Below are 18,424 nucleotides of genomic sequence, written 5' to 3'. Positions count from 1 at the left end.
TTTTTGCAACGTAAGCTAACTTTCTGAACATTCGAGACGTGTAGTCCACTTGTCATTCCAATCTCCTTTGCATTAGCGTAGCCTCTTCTGTAGCCTGTCAACTATGTGTCTGTCTATCCCTGTTCTCTCCCCTCTGCACAGGCCATAAAAACGCTTCACACCGCGTGGCCGCTGCCACTCTAACCTGGTGGTCCCAGCGCGCACGACCCACGTGGAGTTCCAGGTCTCCGGCAGCCTCTGGAACTGCCGGTCTGCGGCCAACAAGGCAGAGTTCATCTCAGCCTATGCTACCCTCCAGTCCCTCGACTTCTTGGCGCTGACGGAAACATGGATTGCCACAGATAACACTGCTACTCCTACTGCTCTCTCCTCTTCTGCCCACGTGTTCTCGCACACCCCGAGAGCTTCTGGTCAGCGGGGTGGTGGCACTGGGATCCTCATCTCTCCCAAGTGGACATTCTCTCTTTCTCCCCTGACCCATCTGTCTATCGCCTCCTTTGAATTCCATGCTGTCACAGTTACCAGCCCTTTCAAGCTTAACATCCTTATCATTTATCGCCCTCCAGGTTCCCTTGGAGAGTTCATCAATGAGCTTGACGCCTTGATAAGTTCCTTTCCTGAGGATGGCTCACCTCTCAGAGTTCTGGGTGACTTTAACCTCCCCACGTCTACCTTTGACTCATTCCTCTCTGCCTCCTTCTTTCCACTCCTCTCCTCTTTTGACCTCACCCTCTCACCTTCCCCCCCCTACTCACAAGGCAGGCAATACGCTTGACCTCATCTTTACTAGATGCTGTTCTTCCACTAATCTCATTGCAACTCCCCTCCAAGTCTCCGACCACTACCTTGTATCCTTTTCCCTCTCGCTCTCATCCAACACTTCTCACTCTGCCCCTACTCGGATGGTATTGCGCCGTCCCAACCTTCGCTCTCTCTCTCCCGCTACTCTCTCCTCTTCCATCCTATCATCTCTTCCCTCTGCTCAAACCTTCTCCAACCCATCTCCTGATTCTGCCTCCTCAACCTTCCTCTCCTCCCTTTCTGCATCCTTTGACTCTCTATGTCCCCTATCCTCCAGGCCGGCTCGGTCCTCCCCTCCTGCTCCGTGACTCGACAACTCATTGCGAGCTCACAGAACAGGGCTCCGGGCAGCCGAGCGGAAATGGAGGAAAACTCGCCTCCCTGCGGACCTGGCATCCTTTCACTCCCTCCTCTCTACATTTTCCTCTTCTGTCTCTGCTGCTAAAGCCACTTTCTACCACTCTAAATTCCAAGCATCTGCCTCTAACCCTAGGAAGCTCTTTGCCACCTTCTCCTCCCTCCTGAATCCTCCTCCCTCCTGAATCCTCCTCCCCCTCCCCCCTCCCTCTCTGCGGATGACTTCGTCAACCATTTTGAAAAGAAGGTCGACGACATCCGATCCTCGTTTACTAAGTCAAACGACACCGCTGGTCCTGCTCACACTGCCCTACCCTGTGCTTTGACCTCTTTCTCCCCTCTCTCTCCAGATGAAATCTCGCGTCTTGTGACGGCCGGCCGCCCAACAACCTGCCCGCTTGACCCTATCCCCTCCTCTCTTCTCCAGACCATTTCCGGAGACCTTCTCCCTTACCTCACCTCGCTCATCAACTCATCCTTGACCGCTGGCTACGTCCCTTCCGTCTTCAAGAGAGCGAGAGTTGCACCCCTTCTGAAAAAACCTACACTCGATCCCTCCGATGTCAACAACTACAGACCAGTATCCCTTCTTTCTTTTCTCTCCAAAACTCTTGAACGTGCCGTCCTTGGCCAGCTCTCCTGCTATCTCTCTCAGAATGACCTTCTTCATCCAAATCAGTCAGGTTTCAAGACTGGTCATTCAACTGAGACTGCTCTTCTCTGTGTCACGGAGGCTCTCCGCACTGCTAAAGCTAACTCTCTCTCCTCTGCTCTCATCCTTCTAGACCTATCTGCTGCCTTTGATACTGTGAACCATCAGATCCTCCTCTCCACCCTCTCAGAGTTGGGCATCTCCGGCGCGGCCCACGCTTGGATTGCGTCCTACCTGACAGGTCGCTCCTACCAGGTGGCGTGGCGAGAATCTGTCTCCGTGCTCTCACCACTGGTGTCCCCCAGGGCTCTGTTCTAGGCCCTCTCCTATTCTCGCTATACACCAAGTCACTTGGCTCTGTCATATCCTCACATGGTCTCTCCTATCATTGCTATGCAGATGACACACAATTAATCTTCTCCTTTCCCCCTTCTGATAACCAGGTGGCGAATCGCATCTCTGCATGTCTGGCAGACATATCAGTGTGGATGACGGATCACCACCTCAAGCTGAACCTCGGCAAGACGGAGCTGCTCTTCCTCCCGGGGAAGGACTGCCCGTTCCATGATCTCGCCATCACGGTTGACAACTCCATCGTGTCCTCCTCCCAGAGTGCTAAGAACCTTGGCGTGACCCTGGACAACACCCTGTCGTTCTCCACTAACATCAAGGCGGTGACCCGATCCTGTAGGTTCATGCTCTACAACATTCGCAGAGTACGACCCTGCCTCACACAGGAAGCGGCGCAGGTCCTAATCCAGGCACTTGTCATCTCCCGTCTGGATTACTGCAACTCGCTGTTGGCTGGGCTCCCTGCCTGTGCCATTAAACCCCTACAACTCATCCAAAATGCCGCAGCCCGTCTGGTGTTCAACCTTCCCAAGTTCTCTCACGTCACCCCGCTCCTCCACACACTCCACTGGCTTCCAGTTGAAGCTCGCATCTGCTACAAGACCATGGTGCTTGCCTACGGAGCTGTGAGGGGAACGGCACCTCCGTACCTTCAGGCTCTGATCAGTCCCTACACCCAAAGAAGGGCACTGCGTTCATCCACCTCTGGCCTGCTCGCCTCCCTACCTCTGCGGAAGCACAGTTCCCGCTCAGCCCAGTCAAAACTGTTCGCTGCTCTGGCACCCCAATGGTGGAACAAGCTCCCTCACGACACCAGGGCAGCGGAGTCAATCACCACCTTCCGGAGACACCTGAAACCCCACCTCTTTAAGGAATACCTGGGATAGGATTAAGTATCCTTCTACCCCCCCCCACCCTCCCCCCCAAAAAAGATATAGATGTACTATTGTAAAGTGGTTGTTCCACTGGATATCATAAGGTGAATGCACCAATTTGTAAGTCGCTCTGGATAAGAGCGTCTGCTAAATGACTTAAATGTAATGTAAATGTAAAATAGCAGCCACATACAAACAGCATGAGCCCTTTGATCGTTGGATAATTCCTTCTCACATTTAAGCGCTCTCCTCCTCTCACTTGTTCCCTTTGCTTGTAGACTTCAGTGCACAACACATCCGCTGTCTGAGACTAGGAAAAAAAAACTTTCCAAGCCAAATCTTCATATCATTACCGCTAACCACTACACACAGCCTACATCGTTGTCACCATATTAGCTAACGCCATAGTCAACATAGTTCTATTAGCTAGTCAGCAAGCAGTTTAGCAGTTCAAATGGCAATAAATTAATAAAACCAAAAGCTTACCTTGACTTGGAAGAGTTTCAGTGTTGGATAGCCATAGCCAGCTAGCTAACATTGCATCCCCCTCTGTTTGAACCGAGTGTTTGAATAGGCTAAACTAGCTAACTGCATTCGCTAGCTAACTGAGAAAAATACAACATATAACTAACTCTCTCTCCCTCTCTCTCGCTTCTCCTTAATTTTATAGCAATGTATTGGTTCAAAACTGTTCAACTATTGTCTTTCACTCTCGTTGTGTCAACTATACCACATTTTATGCACTGCAGTGCTAGCTAGCTATATCTTATGCTTTCAGTACTAGATTAATTATCTGATCCTACACCATGGTACTACTATACAGAGTGCTGTTGAGGCTACTGTAGACTTTTAGTGACACGTGAATATACAGTACGTGTCAAACATTTGGACACCTACTCATTCAAGGGTTTTCCTTTATTTGTACTATCTTCTACACTGTAGAATAATAGTTCAAAACTATGAAATAACACACATGGAATCATGTAGAAACCAAAAAAGTGTTAAACAAATCCAAATATATTTCACATTTTAGATTCTTCAAAGTAGCCACCTTTTGCCTTGATGTCAGCTTGCACACTCTTGGCATTCTCTCAACCAGCTTCATGAGGAATGCTTTTCCAACTGTCTTGATGGAGTTCCCACATATGCTGAGCACTTGTTGGCTGATTTTTCGTCACTCAGCGGTCCAACTCATCCCAGACCATCACAATTGGATTGAGGCCGGGTGATTGTGGAGGCCAGGTCATCTGACGCAGCACTCCATCACTCTCCTTCTTGGTCAAATAGCCCTACACAGCCTGAAGGTGTGTTGGGTCATTGTCCTGTTGAAAAACAAATGATAATCCCACTAAGCACGAACCAGATGGGATGGCATATCACTGCAAAATGCTGTGGTAGCCATGCTGGTTAAGTGTGCCTTGAATTCTAAATAAATCACAGACTGTCACCAGCAAAGCACCACCAAACCTCCTCCTTCATGCTTCACGGTGGGAACCACACATACGGAGATCATCCGTTCACCTAATCTGTGTCTCACAAAGACACGGCGGTTGGAACCAAAAATCTCAAATTTGGACTCATTAGACCAATGGACAGATTTCCACTGGTCTAATGTCCATTGCTCGTGTTTCTTGGCCCAAGCAAGTCTCTTCTTATTATTGGTGTCCTTTAGTAGTGGTTTCTTTGCAGCAATTCGACCATGAAGGCCTGATTCACGCAGTCTCCTCTGAACAATTGATGTTGAGATGTGTCTGTTACTTGAACTCTGTGAAGCCTTTATTTGGGCTGCAATCTGAGGTGCAGTTAACTCTAATGAATTCATCCTCTGCAGCAGAGGTAATAAAAAATAAAGTACATTACAATGATATATTTTACTTTATAGGGACTGAACGCTAAGTTAAGGCTACCAAGCTTGCTAGGACAGACCAGATACAACTGAGGGTTGAAATGAGAGGTGTCGAAGCCTTTGAGCCCAACAAATGGCAGGAGTCTCTCACAGCCTACCCAACCAAAACCCAGAGGCCTTAGAAGCCTCCTCCCGCTGTTCAGAGACCATACACTGGCATTTTCTACAAGAAATCTACCTCCAGAAATAAAAGCTTCTCCCAAGTGGGTGTGACACCTACTCCCGTTGCCTGCTGCACTGCTGCTTGGACTCCACCTGGCGATCTGTTCACCATCTGCCCTGGCCTGTCTCCCCCTGTCTGGTACAGGTACCCCCAACACACTCCCCCCTCTCTCCAAAGCTTTGGCTCGCCTCCAGCACACACACACTGTTGGGGTGAGTGACTCTGAACTTACAATGGCTAGCCCCAAGTCGTTATACACTGCTCAAAAAAATAAAGGGAACACTTAAACAACACAATGTAACTCCAAGTCAATCACACTTCTGTGAAATCAAACTGTCCACTTAGGAAGCAACACTGATTGACAATACATTTCACATGCTGTTGTGCAAATGGAATAGACAACAGGTGGAAATTATAGGTAATTAGCAAGACACCCCCAATAAAGGAGTGGTTCTGCAGGTGGGGACCACAGACCACTTCTCAGTTCCTATGCTTCCTGGCTGATGTTTTGGTCACTTTTGAATGCTGGCAGTGCTTTCACTAGTGGTAGCATGAGACGGAGTCTACAACCCACACAAGTGGCTCAGGTAGTGCAGCTGATCCAGGATGGCACATCAATGCGAGCTGTGGCAAGAAGGTTTGCTGTGTCTGTCAGCGTAGTGTCCAGAGCATGGAGGCGCTACCAGGAGACAGGCCAGTACATCAGGAGACGTGGAGGAGGCCGTAGGAGGGCAACAACCCAGCAGCAGGACCGCTACCTCCGCCTTTGTGCAAGGAGGAGCAGGAGAAGCACTGCCAGAGCCCTGCAAAATGACCTCCAGCAGGCCACAAATGTGCATGTGTCTGCTCAAACGGTCAGAAACAGACTCCATGACGGTGGTATGAGGGCCCGACGTCCACAGGTGGGGGTTGTGCTTACAGCCCAACACCGTGCAGGACGTTTGGCATTTGCCAGAGAACACCAAGATTGGCAAATTCGCCACTGGCGCCCTGTGCTCTTCACAGATGAAAGCAGGTTCACACTGAGCACGTGACAGACGTGACAGAGTCTGGAGACGCCGTGGAGAACATTCTGCTGCCTGCAACATCCTCCAGCATGACCGGTTTGGCGGTGGGTCAGTCATGGTGTGGGGTGGCATTTCTTTGGGGGGCCGCACAGCCCTCCATGTGCTCGCCAGAGGTAGCCTGACTGCCATTAGGTACCGAGATGAGATCCTCAGACCCCTTGTGAGACCATATGCTGGTGCGGTTGGCCCTGGGTTCCTCCTAATGCAAGACAATGCTAGACCTCATGTGGCTGGAGTGTGTCAGCAGTTCCTGCAAGAGGAAGGCATTGATGCTATGGACTGGCCCGCCCGTTCCCCAGACCTGAATCCAATTGAGCACATCTGGGACATCATGTCTCGCTCCATCCACCAACACCATGTTGCACCACAGATTGTCCAGGAGTTGGCGGATGCTTTAGTCCAGGTCTGGGAGGAGATCCCTCAGGAGACCATCCGCCACCTCATCAGGAGCATGCCCAGGCGTTGTAGGGAGGTCATACAGGCACGTGGAGGCCACACACACTACTAAGCCTCATTTTGACTTGTTTTAAGGACATTACATCAAAGTTGGATCAGCCTGTAGTGTGGTTTTCCACTTTAATTTTGAGTGTGACTCCAAATCCAGACCTCCATGGGTTGATAAATTGGATTTCCATTGATTATTTTTGTGTGATTTTGTTGTCAGCACATTCAACTATGTAAAGAAAAAAGTATTTAATAAGATTATTTCTTTCATTCAGATCTAGGATGTGTTGTTTAAGTGTTCCCTTTATTTTTTTGATCAGTATATATATATTTTTTTTAAATCTCATGCATTTTGCTATTTCCTATATGAACTTTCTTGTTTACCCAACCGTGGGACAGACTGTTTGTTCCCACACTCGGGACTCTGACTCTATTGGCTACACAGACTTTTGGCCTCCCATCCTATTCTAACCACCTCTCGCCGGCTTTGTATTCATGTTACCTGATGAAATTGCGGTACAATATGATCTTGTTGCCATCTAATGCACATTCAATTGTCATAAATCAACACTGCAGAGCTCTCCCTGTCCTCTGCTGTGCCTTTATTGTATTACTGTTGATGATATCTGGAAATGTGCATGTACACCCTGGCCCATCTACTGTTGCTAGCCCTAATTCTGACTTGTGCTCTGATATCTGCTTCACTAATTTCTCCTCTCATAAAAGCCTGGGTTTTCTGCACGTTAACACTAGAAGCTTATTACCTAAAATGGGTCAATTGAAAGTGTGGGTTCACAGCTCCAATCCAGATGTGTTGGTCATTACTGAGACGTGGTTAAGGAAGAGTGTTTTGAATACTGATGTTAACCTTTCTGGTTATAAACTTTTTCGGCAAGACAGATATTCCAAAGGTGGGTGAGTGGCAATCTTTACCAAGGATCACCTTCAGTGCTCGGCTGTCTCCAACAAGTCTGTCCCCAAGCAATTTGATTTGCTGGTTTTAAGCATTAAACTTTCAAATAGCTCTTTGTTGACTGTTGCTGGGTGCTATCGTCCTCCATCAGCACTGGCCTGTACCCTACCTGCCCTAAGCTCCCTCGTGGCCCCTTACACTAAGTCTGAATTTGTCCAGCTAGGTGACCTAAACTGGGACATGCTTAAACCACCTGACCAAGTCCTAAAGCAAAGGACTCCCTAAATCTTTCTCAGATTATTACCAATCCCACAAGGTATGACTCCAAACACCCAGACAAGGCTACTCTCCTCAATGTTATCCTCACAAATAATCAATAATCAGTCTGGTGTTTTCTGTAATGATCTTGGTGATCACTGTTTTACAGCCTGTGTTCGTAATGGCTGCTCAGTGAAACGACCTGTCCTGATTTGTCATAGACGCTTGCTAAAAAACTTTAATGAGCAAGCATTCCTTCATGAACTGGCCTCTGTAAAATGGTATAGAATCAGCGTGATCCCCTCTGTCGACGCTTGGACCTTCTTTTTTGATATTTTCAGTGGTATTGTTAACAAACACAAACCATATAGAAAAAGATCATTAAAAACAGGTACACCCCCTGGTTCAACCGTGATCTTGCCGTTACTCCACCTCAAGAATTGCATTTGGCGAAAGGCTCGGCACACGCATACTCAGGCTGACTGGCTCTCGTTCAGGCAAATGAGAAATAAGTGCACTCAGGCTATTAGAAAGGCCAGTTAGTTCCTTTAAGGAGCAGTTCTCTCTCTGTGGGTCTAACCAAGAAGTTCTGGAAAACGGTTAAAGACCAGGAGAATAAACCCTCCTCCTCACAGCTGCCCATGTCCCTTAATGTTGATGATGTGGTTGTTACTGACAAGACGCACATGGCTGAGCTCTTTAATCACCACTTCATTAAGTCAGGATTCCTATTTGACTCAGCCATGCCTCCTTACCTGTCCAACATTTCGTCATCTCCCACCCCTTTTAATGTGACTAGCCCCGATGCTCCTCCCTCTTTTTCCCCTACCCCGCTACACAGTTTCTCCCTGCAGGCGGTCACTGAGTCCGAGGTGCTAAAGGAGCTCCTTAAACTTGACCCCCAAAAAACATCTGGGTCAGATGGTTTAGACCCTTTCTTCTTTAAGACCTTTTAAGGATCGTCCCCTTTTTTTCAATTTTCACCTAAAATGACATACCCTAATCTAAATGCCTGTAGCTCAGGACCTGAAGCAAGGATATGCATATTCTTGATACCATTTGAAAGGAAACACTTTGAAGTCTGTGGAAATGTGAAATGAATGTAGGAGAATATAACACATTAGATCTGATAAAATATAATACAAAGAAAAAAACGTGTGTTTTTTGTACCATCATCTTTGAAATGCAAGAGAAAGGCCATAATGTATTATTCCAGCTCAGGCACAATTTAGATTTTGGCCACCAGATGGCAGCAGTGTATGTTCAAAGTTTTAGACTGATCAAATGAACCATTGTATTCCTGTTCAAAATTGCCCAAATGTGCCTAATTGGTTTATTAATACATTTTCAAGTTCATAACTGTGCACTCTCCTCAAACAATAGCATAGTATTATTTCACTGTAATAGCTACTGTAAATTGGACAGTGCAGTTAGATTAACAATAATTTCAGATTTCTGCCAATATCAGATATGTTACATTTACATTTACGTCATTTAGCAGACGCTCTTATCCAGAGCGACTTACAAATTGGTGCATTCACCTTATGATATCCAGTGGAACAACCACTTTACAATAGTACATCTATATCTTTTTTGGGGGGAGGGTGGGGGGGGGGTAGAAGGATTACTTAATCCTATCCCAGGTATTCCTTAAAGAGGTGGGGTTTCAGGTGTCTCCGGAAGGTGGTGATTGACTCCGCTGCCCTGGTGTCGTGAGGGAGCTTAATTCCACCATTGGGGTGCCAGAGCAGCGAACAGTTTTGACTGGGCTGAGCGGGAACTGTGCTTCCGCAGAGGTAGGGAGGCGAGCAGGCCAGAGGTGGATGAACGCAGTGCCCTTCTTTGGGTGTAGGGACTGATCAGAGCCTGAAGGTACGGAGGTGCCGTTCCCCTCACAGCTCCGTAGGCAAGCACCATGGTCTTGTAGCAGATGCGAGCTTCAACTGGAAGCCAGTGGAGTGTGCGGAGGAGCGGGGTGACGTGAGAGAACTTGGGAAGGTTGAACACAAGACGGGCTGCGGCGTTCTGGATGAGTTGTAGGGGTTTAATGGCACAGGCAGGGAGCCCCGCCAACAGTGAGTTGCAGTAATCCAGACGGGAGAAGACAAGTGCCTGGATTAGGACCTGTGCCGCTTCCTGTGTGAGGCAGGGTCGTACTCTGCGAATGTTGTAGAGCATGAACCTACAGGATCGGGTCACCGCCTTGATGTTAGCGGAGAACGACAGGGTGTTGTCCAGGGTCACGCCAAGGCTCTTAGCACTCTGGGAGGAGGACACAATGGAGTTGTCAACCGTGATGGCGAGATCATGGAACGGGCAGTCCTTCCCCGGGAGGAAGAGCAGCTCCGTCTTGCCGAGGTTCAGCTTGAGGTGGTGATCCGTCATCCACACTGATATGTCTGCCAGACATGCAGAGATGCGATTCGCCACCTGGTTAATATGGTTAAATATGTCTATGACCTGGGAAAGTTTCTTGTTACTTACAACCTCATGCTAATTGCATTAGCCTATGTTAGCTCAACCGTCCCGCGGGGGACCCACCGATCCTATTTTTATTGACTTGGCCAAAGCTTTTGATACGGTAGACCATTCCATTCTTGTGGGCCGGTTAAGGAGTATTGGTGTCTCTGAGGGGTCTTTGGCCTGGTTTGCTAACTACCTCTCTCAAAGACGGCAGTGTATAAAGTCAGAACATCTGCTGTCTCAGCCACTGCCTGTCACCAAGGGAGTACCCCAAGACTCGATCCTAGGCCCCACACTCTTCTCAATTTACATCAACAACATAGCTCAGGTAGTAGGAAGCTCTCTCATCCATTTATATGCAGATGATACAGTCTTATACTCATCTGGCCCCTCCCCGGTTTTTGTGTTAAACGCTCTACAACAAAGCTTTCTTAGTGTCCAACAAGACTTCTCTGCCCTTAACCTTGTTCTGAACACCTCCAAAACAAAGGTCATGTGGTTTGGTAAAAAGAATGCCCCTCTCCCCACAGGTGTGATTACTACCTCTGAGGGTTTAGAGCTTGTTACTACCTGTGAGGCATTAGTCACCTCATACAAGTACTTGAGAGTATGGCTAGATGGTACACTGTCCTTCTCTCAGCACATATCAAAGCTGCAGGCTAAAGTTAAATCTTGACTTGGTTTCCTCTACCGTAATCGCTCCTCTATCACCCCAGCTGCCAAACTAACCCTGATTCAGATGACCATCCTACCCATGCTAGATTACGTAAACGTAATTTATAGATCGGCAGGTAAGGGTGCTCTCGAGCGGTTAGATGTTCTTTACCATTCGGCCATCAGATTTTCCACCAATGCTCCTTATAGGACACATCACTGCACTCTACACTCCTCTGTAAACTGGTCATCTCTGTATACCCGTCGCAAGACCCACTGGTTGATGCTTATTTATAAAACTCTCTTAGGCCTCACTCCCCCCCCTATCTGAGATATCTACTGCAGCCCTCATCCTCCACATACAACACCAGTTCTGCCAGTCACATTCTGATAAAGGTCCCCAAAGTACCCACATCCCTGGGTCGCTCGTCTTTTCAGTTCGCTGCAGCTACCGACTGGAACGAGCTGCGCGCGAGCGTTGAAAAATAAATGTACACAGACATGTTATTCAATCATTGCACCTACACTGCTCATGTGCGCCAACGAACGTCTGCGTTGCCAGGCGCTAAAATAGAAGTTGATTCTATTTGTGACGCAGAATGTCCTGCAAGTCCTTCCTCTCCCATCTCCTCATTGGTTTTTTAGAAGCACATACCCACCTGCCATCTTCTCATTGGTTTTTAGGAACATATACCCACGTGGGTGATTGAAAGATGAACTGAGGTCGGTTGTGGTAATGCACCTTATTATGAAAGTTAGTTGCCAATCACCATATAAAGTCCAAAGAAGAAAAAGAAGCCTGGAAGGAGGAGAGATGACTAGAAACGATTCGGTTGACCGTTTTATGTGTGGATTAATTGTCGGAGTAGAGGACCTTGTGCATTTCAGGTAAAATAACAACTCAATGTTTATATCTCAGGTCAAATTAGCTAGCTAAATAGGACAAATTAGCTAGCAACTGCAAGCCAGCTAGCTAAATTGCCATAAATGTTTAATGCTTTTTGACCTGTCCCCAAATTAATATAATTGGTTCAGAGTTTGTTTTGATATTTCAACCTGTGTGTCCTGATCGTGTCTGGTGTGGGGGTACAAAATCAACATGCGCGATGGCGCACACAGGTGCATGCGTACGTCCGGTTTGGTCAGAATGTCAGGTCTCTCTTGATGTAGTGTTGTGTTGTCTCTCTTGTCGTGATGTGTGTTTTGTCCTATATTTTCCTCCTCACACAGGAGGCCTTTTGCCTTTTGGTAGGCCGTCATTGTTCTTAACCTCTCTGGGCTACCACCTACTCAACAGCCAGTTGAATCCCGTGGCGCGTTATTCAAATACCTTAGAAATGCTATTACTTCAATTTCTCAAACATATGACTATTTTACAGCATTTTAAAAGACAAGACTCTCGTTAACCTGTTATGGCTAGGGGGCAGTATTTTCACGGCCGGATAAAAAACGTACCCGATTTAATCTGATTATTACTCCTGCCCAGAAACTAGAATATGCATATAATTACTAGCTTTGGATAGAAAACACTCCAAAGTTTCTAAAACTGTTTGAATGGTGTCTGTGAGTATAACAGAACTCATTTGGCAGGCCAAAACCTGAGAAGATTCTGTACAGGAAGTACCCTGTCTGACCATTTCTTGCCCTTCTTGAGTATCTCTATCCATTACAGAGGATCTCTGCTGTTACGTGACACTTCCTACGGCTCCCATGGGATCTCAGAAGGCGGCAAAAAGCTGAATCGTGGCTTTGCAGGCTCTGGCTGAAAAACATTAGCGCGTTTGGATAGTGGCCAGTAACAGTACTATGAGACTCAGGCTCGTGCACGAGAGGATAGCATGCTTTTATTTTCTCTCTCTTTGTACGTTTACACGCTTTCCCGGTCGGAATATTATCGCTTTTTTACGAGAAAAATGGCATAAAAATTTATTTTAAACAGCGGTTGACATGCTTCGAAGTACGGTAAGGAAATATTTAGAAATCTTTTGTCACGAAATGCGCCATGCTCGTGACCCTTATTTACACTTCGGATAGTGTCTTGAACGCACAAACAAAACGCCGCCGTTTGGATATAACTATGGATTATTTTGGACCAAACCAACATTTGTTATTGAAGTAGAAGTCCTGGGAGTGCATTCTGACGAAGAACACCAAAGGTAATCAAACTTTTCTAATAGTAAATCGGAGTTTGGTGAAGGCTAAACTTGCTGGGTGTCTAAATAGCTAGCCCTGTGATGCCGGGCTATCTACTGAGAATATTGCAAAATGTGCTTTCACCGAAAAGCTATTTTAAAATCGGACATATCGAGTGCATAGAGGAGTTCTGTATCTATAATTCTTAAAATAATTGTTATGTTTTTTGTGAACGTTTATCGTGAGTAATTTAATAAATTCACCGGAAGTGTTCGGTGGGAATGCTAGTCACATGCTAGTCACCTGCTAATGTAAAAAGCTGGTTTTTGATATAAATATGAACTTGATTGAACAGGCATGCATGTATTGTATAACATAATGTCCTAAGATTGTCATCTGATGAAGATCATCAAAGGTTAGTGCTGCATTTAGCTGTGGTTTGGGTTTATGTGACATTATATGCTAGCTTGAAAAATGGGTGTCTGATTATTTCTGGCTGGGTACTCTGCTGACATAATCTAATGTTTTGCTTTCATTGTAAAGCCTTTTTGAAATCGGACAGTGTGGTTAGATTAACAGACTTGCCTAGTTAAATAAAAATTAAATAACTCTGCTTCTTCCTTTTCTGTGGCTGTCCTCATGAGAGCCAGTTTCATCATAGCGCTTGATGTTTCTTGAATTTTTCCGTATTGACCTACCTTCATGACTTAAAGTAATGATGGACTGTCATTTCTCTTTGCTTATTTGAGCTGTTCTTGCCATAAAATGGACTTGGTCTTTTACCAAATAGGGCTATCTTCTGTATACCACCCCTACCTTGTCACGACACTACTGATTGGCTGAAACGCATTAAAAAGGAAAGAAATTACACAAATGAACTTTTAACAAGGCACACCTGTTAATTGAAATGCATTCCAGGTGACTACCTCATGAAGCTGGATGAGAGAATGCCAAGAGTGTGCAAAGCTGTCATCAAGGCAAAGGGTGATTTGTTTAACACTTTTTTGTTTACTACATGATTCCATATGTGTTATTTCATAGTTTTGAGGTCTTCACTATTATTCTACAATGTAGAAAATAGTAAAAATAAAGGAAAATCATGGAATGAGTAGGTGCGTCCAAACTTTTGACTGGTACTGTATTTAGCATAACTTTAATGTTTCACTATTTTTATGAAATTTACTGAGGAAGATGGTCCTCCCCTTCCTCCTCTGAGGAGCCTCCACTGACATCTGTGGACCAAAAAAACTCCCATGTGTCAGAGTCTGGCGTAGTGGTTATCCCCCAAGACTCTGTACCTATACTCCTGGCAACGTGGGTACGAATCCCATATCAGCCCTTCCTCTTGGTATCCCTCTGTATCGGTCTCTCCTCTACATTCCTTTAAAAAAGGAAAAAAATATATTTAAATTGTTGTTGTTTTATTTAAATCGGCAATGATATAAGCTTAGTAGTCGGAGGGAAGTTGTTTTGATCTATGGAGCCCACTCACAACGTGGCCAGAGTAATTAGTGGAATTAACATTGGGCCCATCACTCTGCTCATCAAGAGGTGCCAATGGGGAGGGCCGGCTCGTAATGAGGATCCTCGTTAGTACAATCACAATAGTGTGGACTGGAGAATCCCTCTTCTTGTCTGCCTTCGCGCTGGGAACAGGGGACGTTGTTATACTGACTGGCCAAGTGATTAGTGGTCGGCGCAACAGGGAAAATGGCGCCTCGACTCCCTGCAACCTAAACACCTCGCTCTGCTAGCCGCTTAACTATCCAGAAACGTCTTTTCAGTCCCCATTTTGAAACGTCTCAGTGGAGCAAACAGTATCCGCAGGGGGTCATTGCTATGTTGTAGCTACTGATTTCATAAAGTGAGAATGCAACCACTAACACTCACAACCTGCTGTTTTTTAAGGGCCTGTCCAACCCTATTCTAGAGAGCAACTTCAAGCGAAGACAACTGTGGGCCCCATTATAAAACCAGCTTGTGGGCTGGATCTGCCCCGCAGGCCACCATTTTAAGACCCATAAACAAGCAGATACAGGAGATGGACAGTAATAAACAGATCTGTACAGCCATTAAATCCTGCATACACAATTGCCTTTGTCAATAGAAGTCTCTGTGTGTTCCCTCTCCTAATGGTTAAGGTTATGATATAGGGGAGGGTAAGCTGGTCCTATATTTTATCTGAACTGTATCTGAGCTTGTTCTTATGGGGGGCTAATAGTGGGGTCTGTTTGATCAGCTTACTGCTCGTTAATTGAGATAAGACTGCTGAGGAGGGTTCAATCACGCAATCACACCAACTGAGTCCACTAGGCTAGGGCTTCCAACCACTCCAATGGCTCCCTGTCCAGCCATCTTGTGGCATAATGAGTCTTGGATATTGCTGTCCTATGCTATTTCACGCTAGAATATTAGCCACAAGGCTTTTAGAGGATTTCACTGATCACTGGACTGGTCATCAGGATAATGACAAGCTGGAAAGCCTGGCATTGATAGGCCACCCTCTGTGAGGACTTGGCCATCTGTCACCAGCATCCAGAGAGAACAAATGGGGCAAACATTTTTAGACTGGGGGCTCAATGGCATCAAATGGTTAGGTTGAGAGGAAATCGATCTCCTTAATTCCTGGATACTGCATGTTCTGTTCTCTCAATGTACACAGAGGATGTAGTCTTCAAAAAGGCTCATTAATTCATGTGAAGGACTGCATGTACAAGTGACTTGATAGTGTGTGTGCGCACGCGCGCATCTCTACTCCAGGGATTCGTTAACAAAAAAACAACAGGACTGTGGCCCTTGAGGAACCAGAGTCGTGACCGTTTGCTTTTCACCAGTAAAGAAAGAGAGAAAGCTCACCTCATTCTCCACATGCCTCAGGTTGCTCTTCACCTTCAAGTAGATCTCGGCGTCTGAGTCCTCGGGGGGCTGGGGTGGCGGGTAGCCGGGGGGTGGGGGTAGTTGGGAGGGGCAGTCAGGGGGAGGGGGTGGTGGAAAGGCTGGCGGGGGTGGGGGAGGCTGCTGAGTGGCGGCGTTGGTGGCGGGGTCCTTGCTGTTGGGAACTCCACCACCTACGTCTGGGTTCAGCATGTCCATGTAGGTCTGCATGTCATTGATGGTCGACTCCGTTGGGCCTCCACCTGTGACAAGGACACGGTGGGTCAGTGGTGAGATTTCTGCCACAAAATGGCTGATGTGGCCATGGAAATAGAATTCCTTGTACGGACATCTCCATTGAAGTCGATGGGTGGACGATAGGTGGACCAACAGCCGTTCTAGGAATTATATTTCTATGGACATACAAAAAGTATTCACCCCCCTTGGCATTTTTCCTATTTTGTTGCCTTACAACTTGGAATTAAAATGGATTTGGGGGGGGGGGGGGGTGTATCATTTGATTTACACAACATGCCTACCACTTTGAAGATGCAAAATATTTTTTATTGTGAAATAAACAAGGAATAAGACAAAAAAACGTACAATTTGAGCGTGCATAACTATTCACCTCACCCAAAGTCAATACTTTGTAGAGCCACCTTTTACAGCAATTACAGCTGCAAGTCTCTTGGGGTATGTCTCTATAAGCTTGGCACATCTAGCTACTGTGATTTTTGCCCATTCTTCAAGGCAAAACTGCTCTAGCTCCTTCAAGTTGAATGGGTTCTGCTGGTGTACAGAAATCTTTAAGTCATACCACAGATTCTCAATTGGATTGAGGTCTGGCCTTTGACTAGGCCATTCCAAGACATTTAAATGTTTCCCCTTAAACCACTCAAGTGTTGCTTTAGCAGTATGCTTAGGGTCATTGTCCTGCTGGAAGGTGAACGTCTGTCCCAGTCTCAAATCTCTGGAAGACTGAAACAGGTTTCCCTCAAGAATTTCCCTGTATTTAGCATCATCCACCATTCCTTCAATTCTGACCAGTTTCCCAGTCCCTGCTGATGAAAAACATCCCCACAGCATGATGCTGCCACCCCCATGCTTGGGGATGATGTTCTCGGGGTGATGAGAATTTGAGAGTTTTGAGTATTGAGTGTTGAGTTTGCGCCAGACATAGCGTTTTCCTTGATGTCCAAAATGCTCAATTTTAGTCTCATGTGAGCAGAGTACCTACTTCCATATGTTTGGGGAGTCTCCCACATGCCTTTTGGTGAACACCAAATGTGTTTGCTTATTTTTTTCTTTAAGCAATGGCTTTTTTCTTGCCACTCTTCCGTAAAGCCCAGCTCTGTGGAGTGTACGGCTTAAAGTGGTCCTATGGACAGATACACCAATCTCTGCTGTGGAGCTTTGCAGCTCCTTCAGGGTTATCTTTGGACTCTTGTTGCCTCTCTGATTAATGCCCTCCTTGCCTGGTCTGTGAGTTTTGGTGGGTGGCCCTCTCTTGGTAGGTTTCTTGTGGTGCCATATTCTTTCCATTTTTTAAGAATGGATTTAATGGTGCTCCGTGGGACGTTCAAAGTTTTGGATATTTTTTTTATAACCCAACCCTGATCTGTACTTCTCCACAACTTTGTTCCTGACCTGTTTGGAGAGCTCCTTGGTCTTCATGGTGCCACTTGCTTGGTGGTGCCCCTTGCATTGTGGTGTTGCAGACTCTAGGGCCTTTCAGAACAAGTGTATATATACTGAGATCATGTGACAGACCATGTGACACTTAAATAAAGTCCACCTGTGTGCAATCTAACTAATTATGTGACTTCTGATGGTAATTGGTTGCACCAGATCTTATTTAGGGGCTTCATAGCAAAGGGGGTGAATACATATGCACGCACCACTTTTCCGTTTTGAATTTTTTAGAATATTTTGAAACAAGTTATTTTTTTCATTTCATTGCATCAATTTGGACTATTTTGTGTATGTCCAATCCAAATAAAAATCTATTTAAATTACAGGTTGTAATGCAACAAAATAGGAAAAACGCCAAGGGGGATGAATACTTTTTCAAGGCACTGTAGCATCACCCTGGTGGGGTATTACACAATATAGCTGGTGGATGATGCAAGTTTCATCCACATAATATGTAAAGTGCTTTAAGCACCTGGAAAAACACTAAATAATCCATTCTATTATTATGTTATGACACACGTTTTTCAAACAATCAACTAATCAGTCTTCAGTCTGAACCTTCATTATTTAAAAACAGGTGTGCAGGGGTAGAACAAAAGCCTGCACACCCAATATCTCTCCGGGATTGCATTTGCAGACCCTTGTTCTGGAGGGAGTGCAGGGTTTTGGAATTTGGTTGATTCACAGACAGGATAAATAATCTATCTGCCACTAGAGGGTACTACTTGTATAAAGCGCTGCTGTGGCACCACACAAAGGAATGCAAACTGTTACATGGAATTTGTTCCAGTCAGATGAGCGGTTGAAGTTCCCACCATTGT

At 46.0% G+C, this 18,424-nt stretch overlaps 1 protein-coding gene across 4 annotated transcripts in view; it reads right to left on the bottom strand.

Moving 5' to 3' along the window:
- The window catches only part of espn (espin), a 107,379-nt gene that overhangs the window by 53,110 nt on the left and 35,845 nt on the right, over nucleotides 1-18,424 (bottom strand). For all 4 annotated transcript variants that reach the window (XM_029719800.1, XM_029719799.1, XM_029719801.1 and 1 more), the window contains exon 7: nucleotides 15,894-16,174. In XM_029719800.1, coding sequence (XP_029575660.1) covers nucleotides 15,894-16,174 — 281 coding nt within the window. The remainder of the gene's footprint in view (nucleotides 1-15,893; nucleotides 16,175-18,424) is intronic.

This window comes from Salmo trutta, chromosome 28 (assembly GCF_901001165.1).
Source record: "Salmo trutta chromosome 28, fSalTru1.1, whole genome shotgun sequence".
Lineage (NCBI taxonomy): Eukaryota > Metazoa > Chordata > Actinopteri > Salmoniformes > Salmonidae > Salmo > Salmo trutta.
Note: the sequence above shows the minus strand (reverse complement) of the source record. Positions and strands in the feature narration are given on the sequence as shown.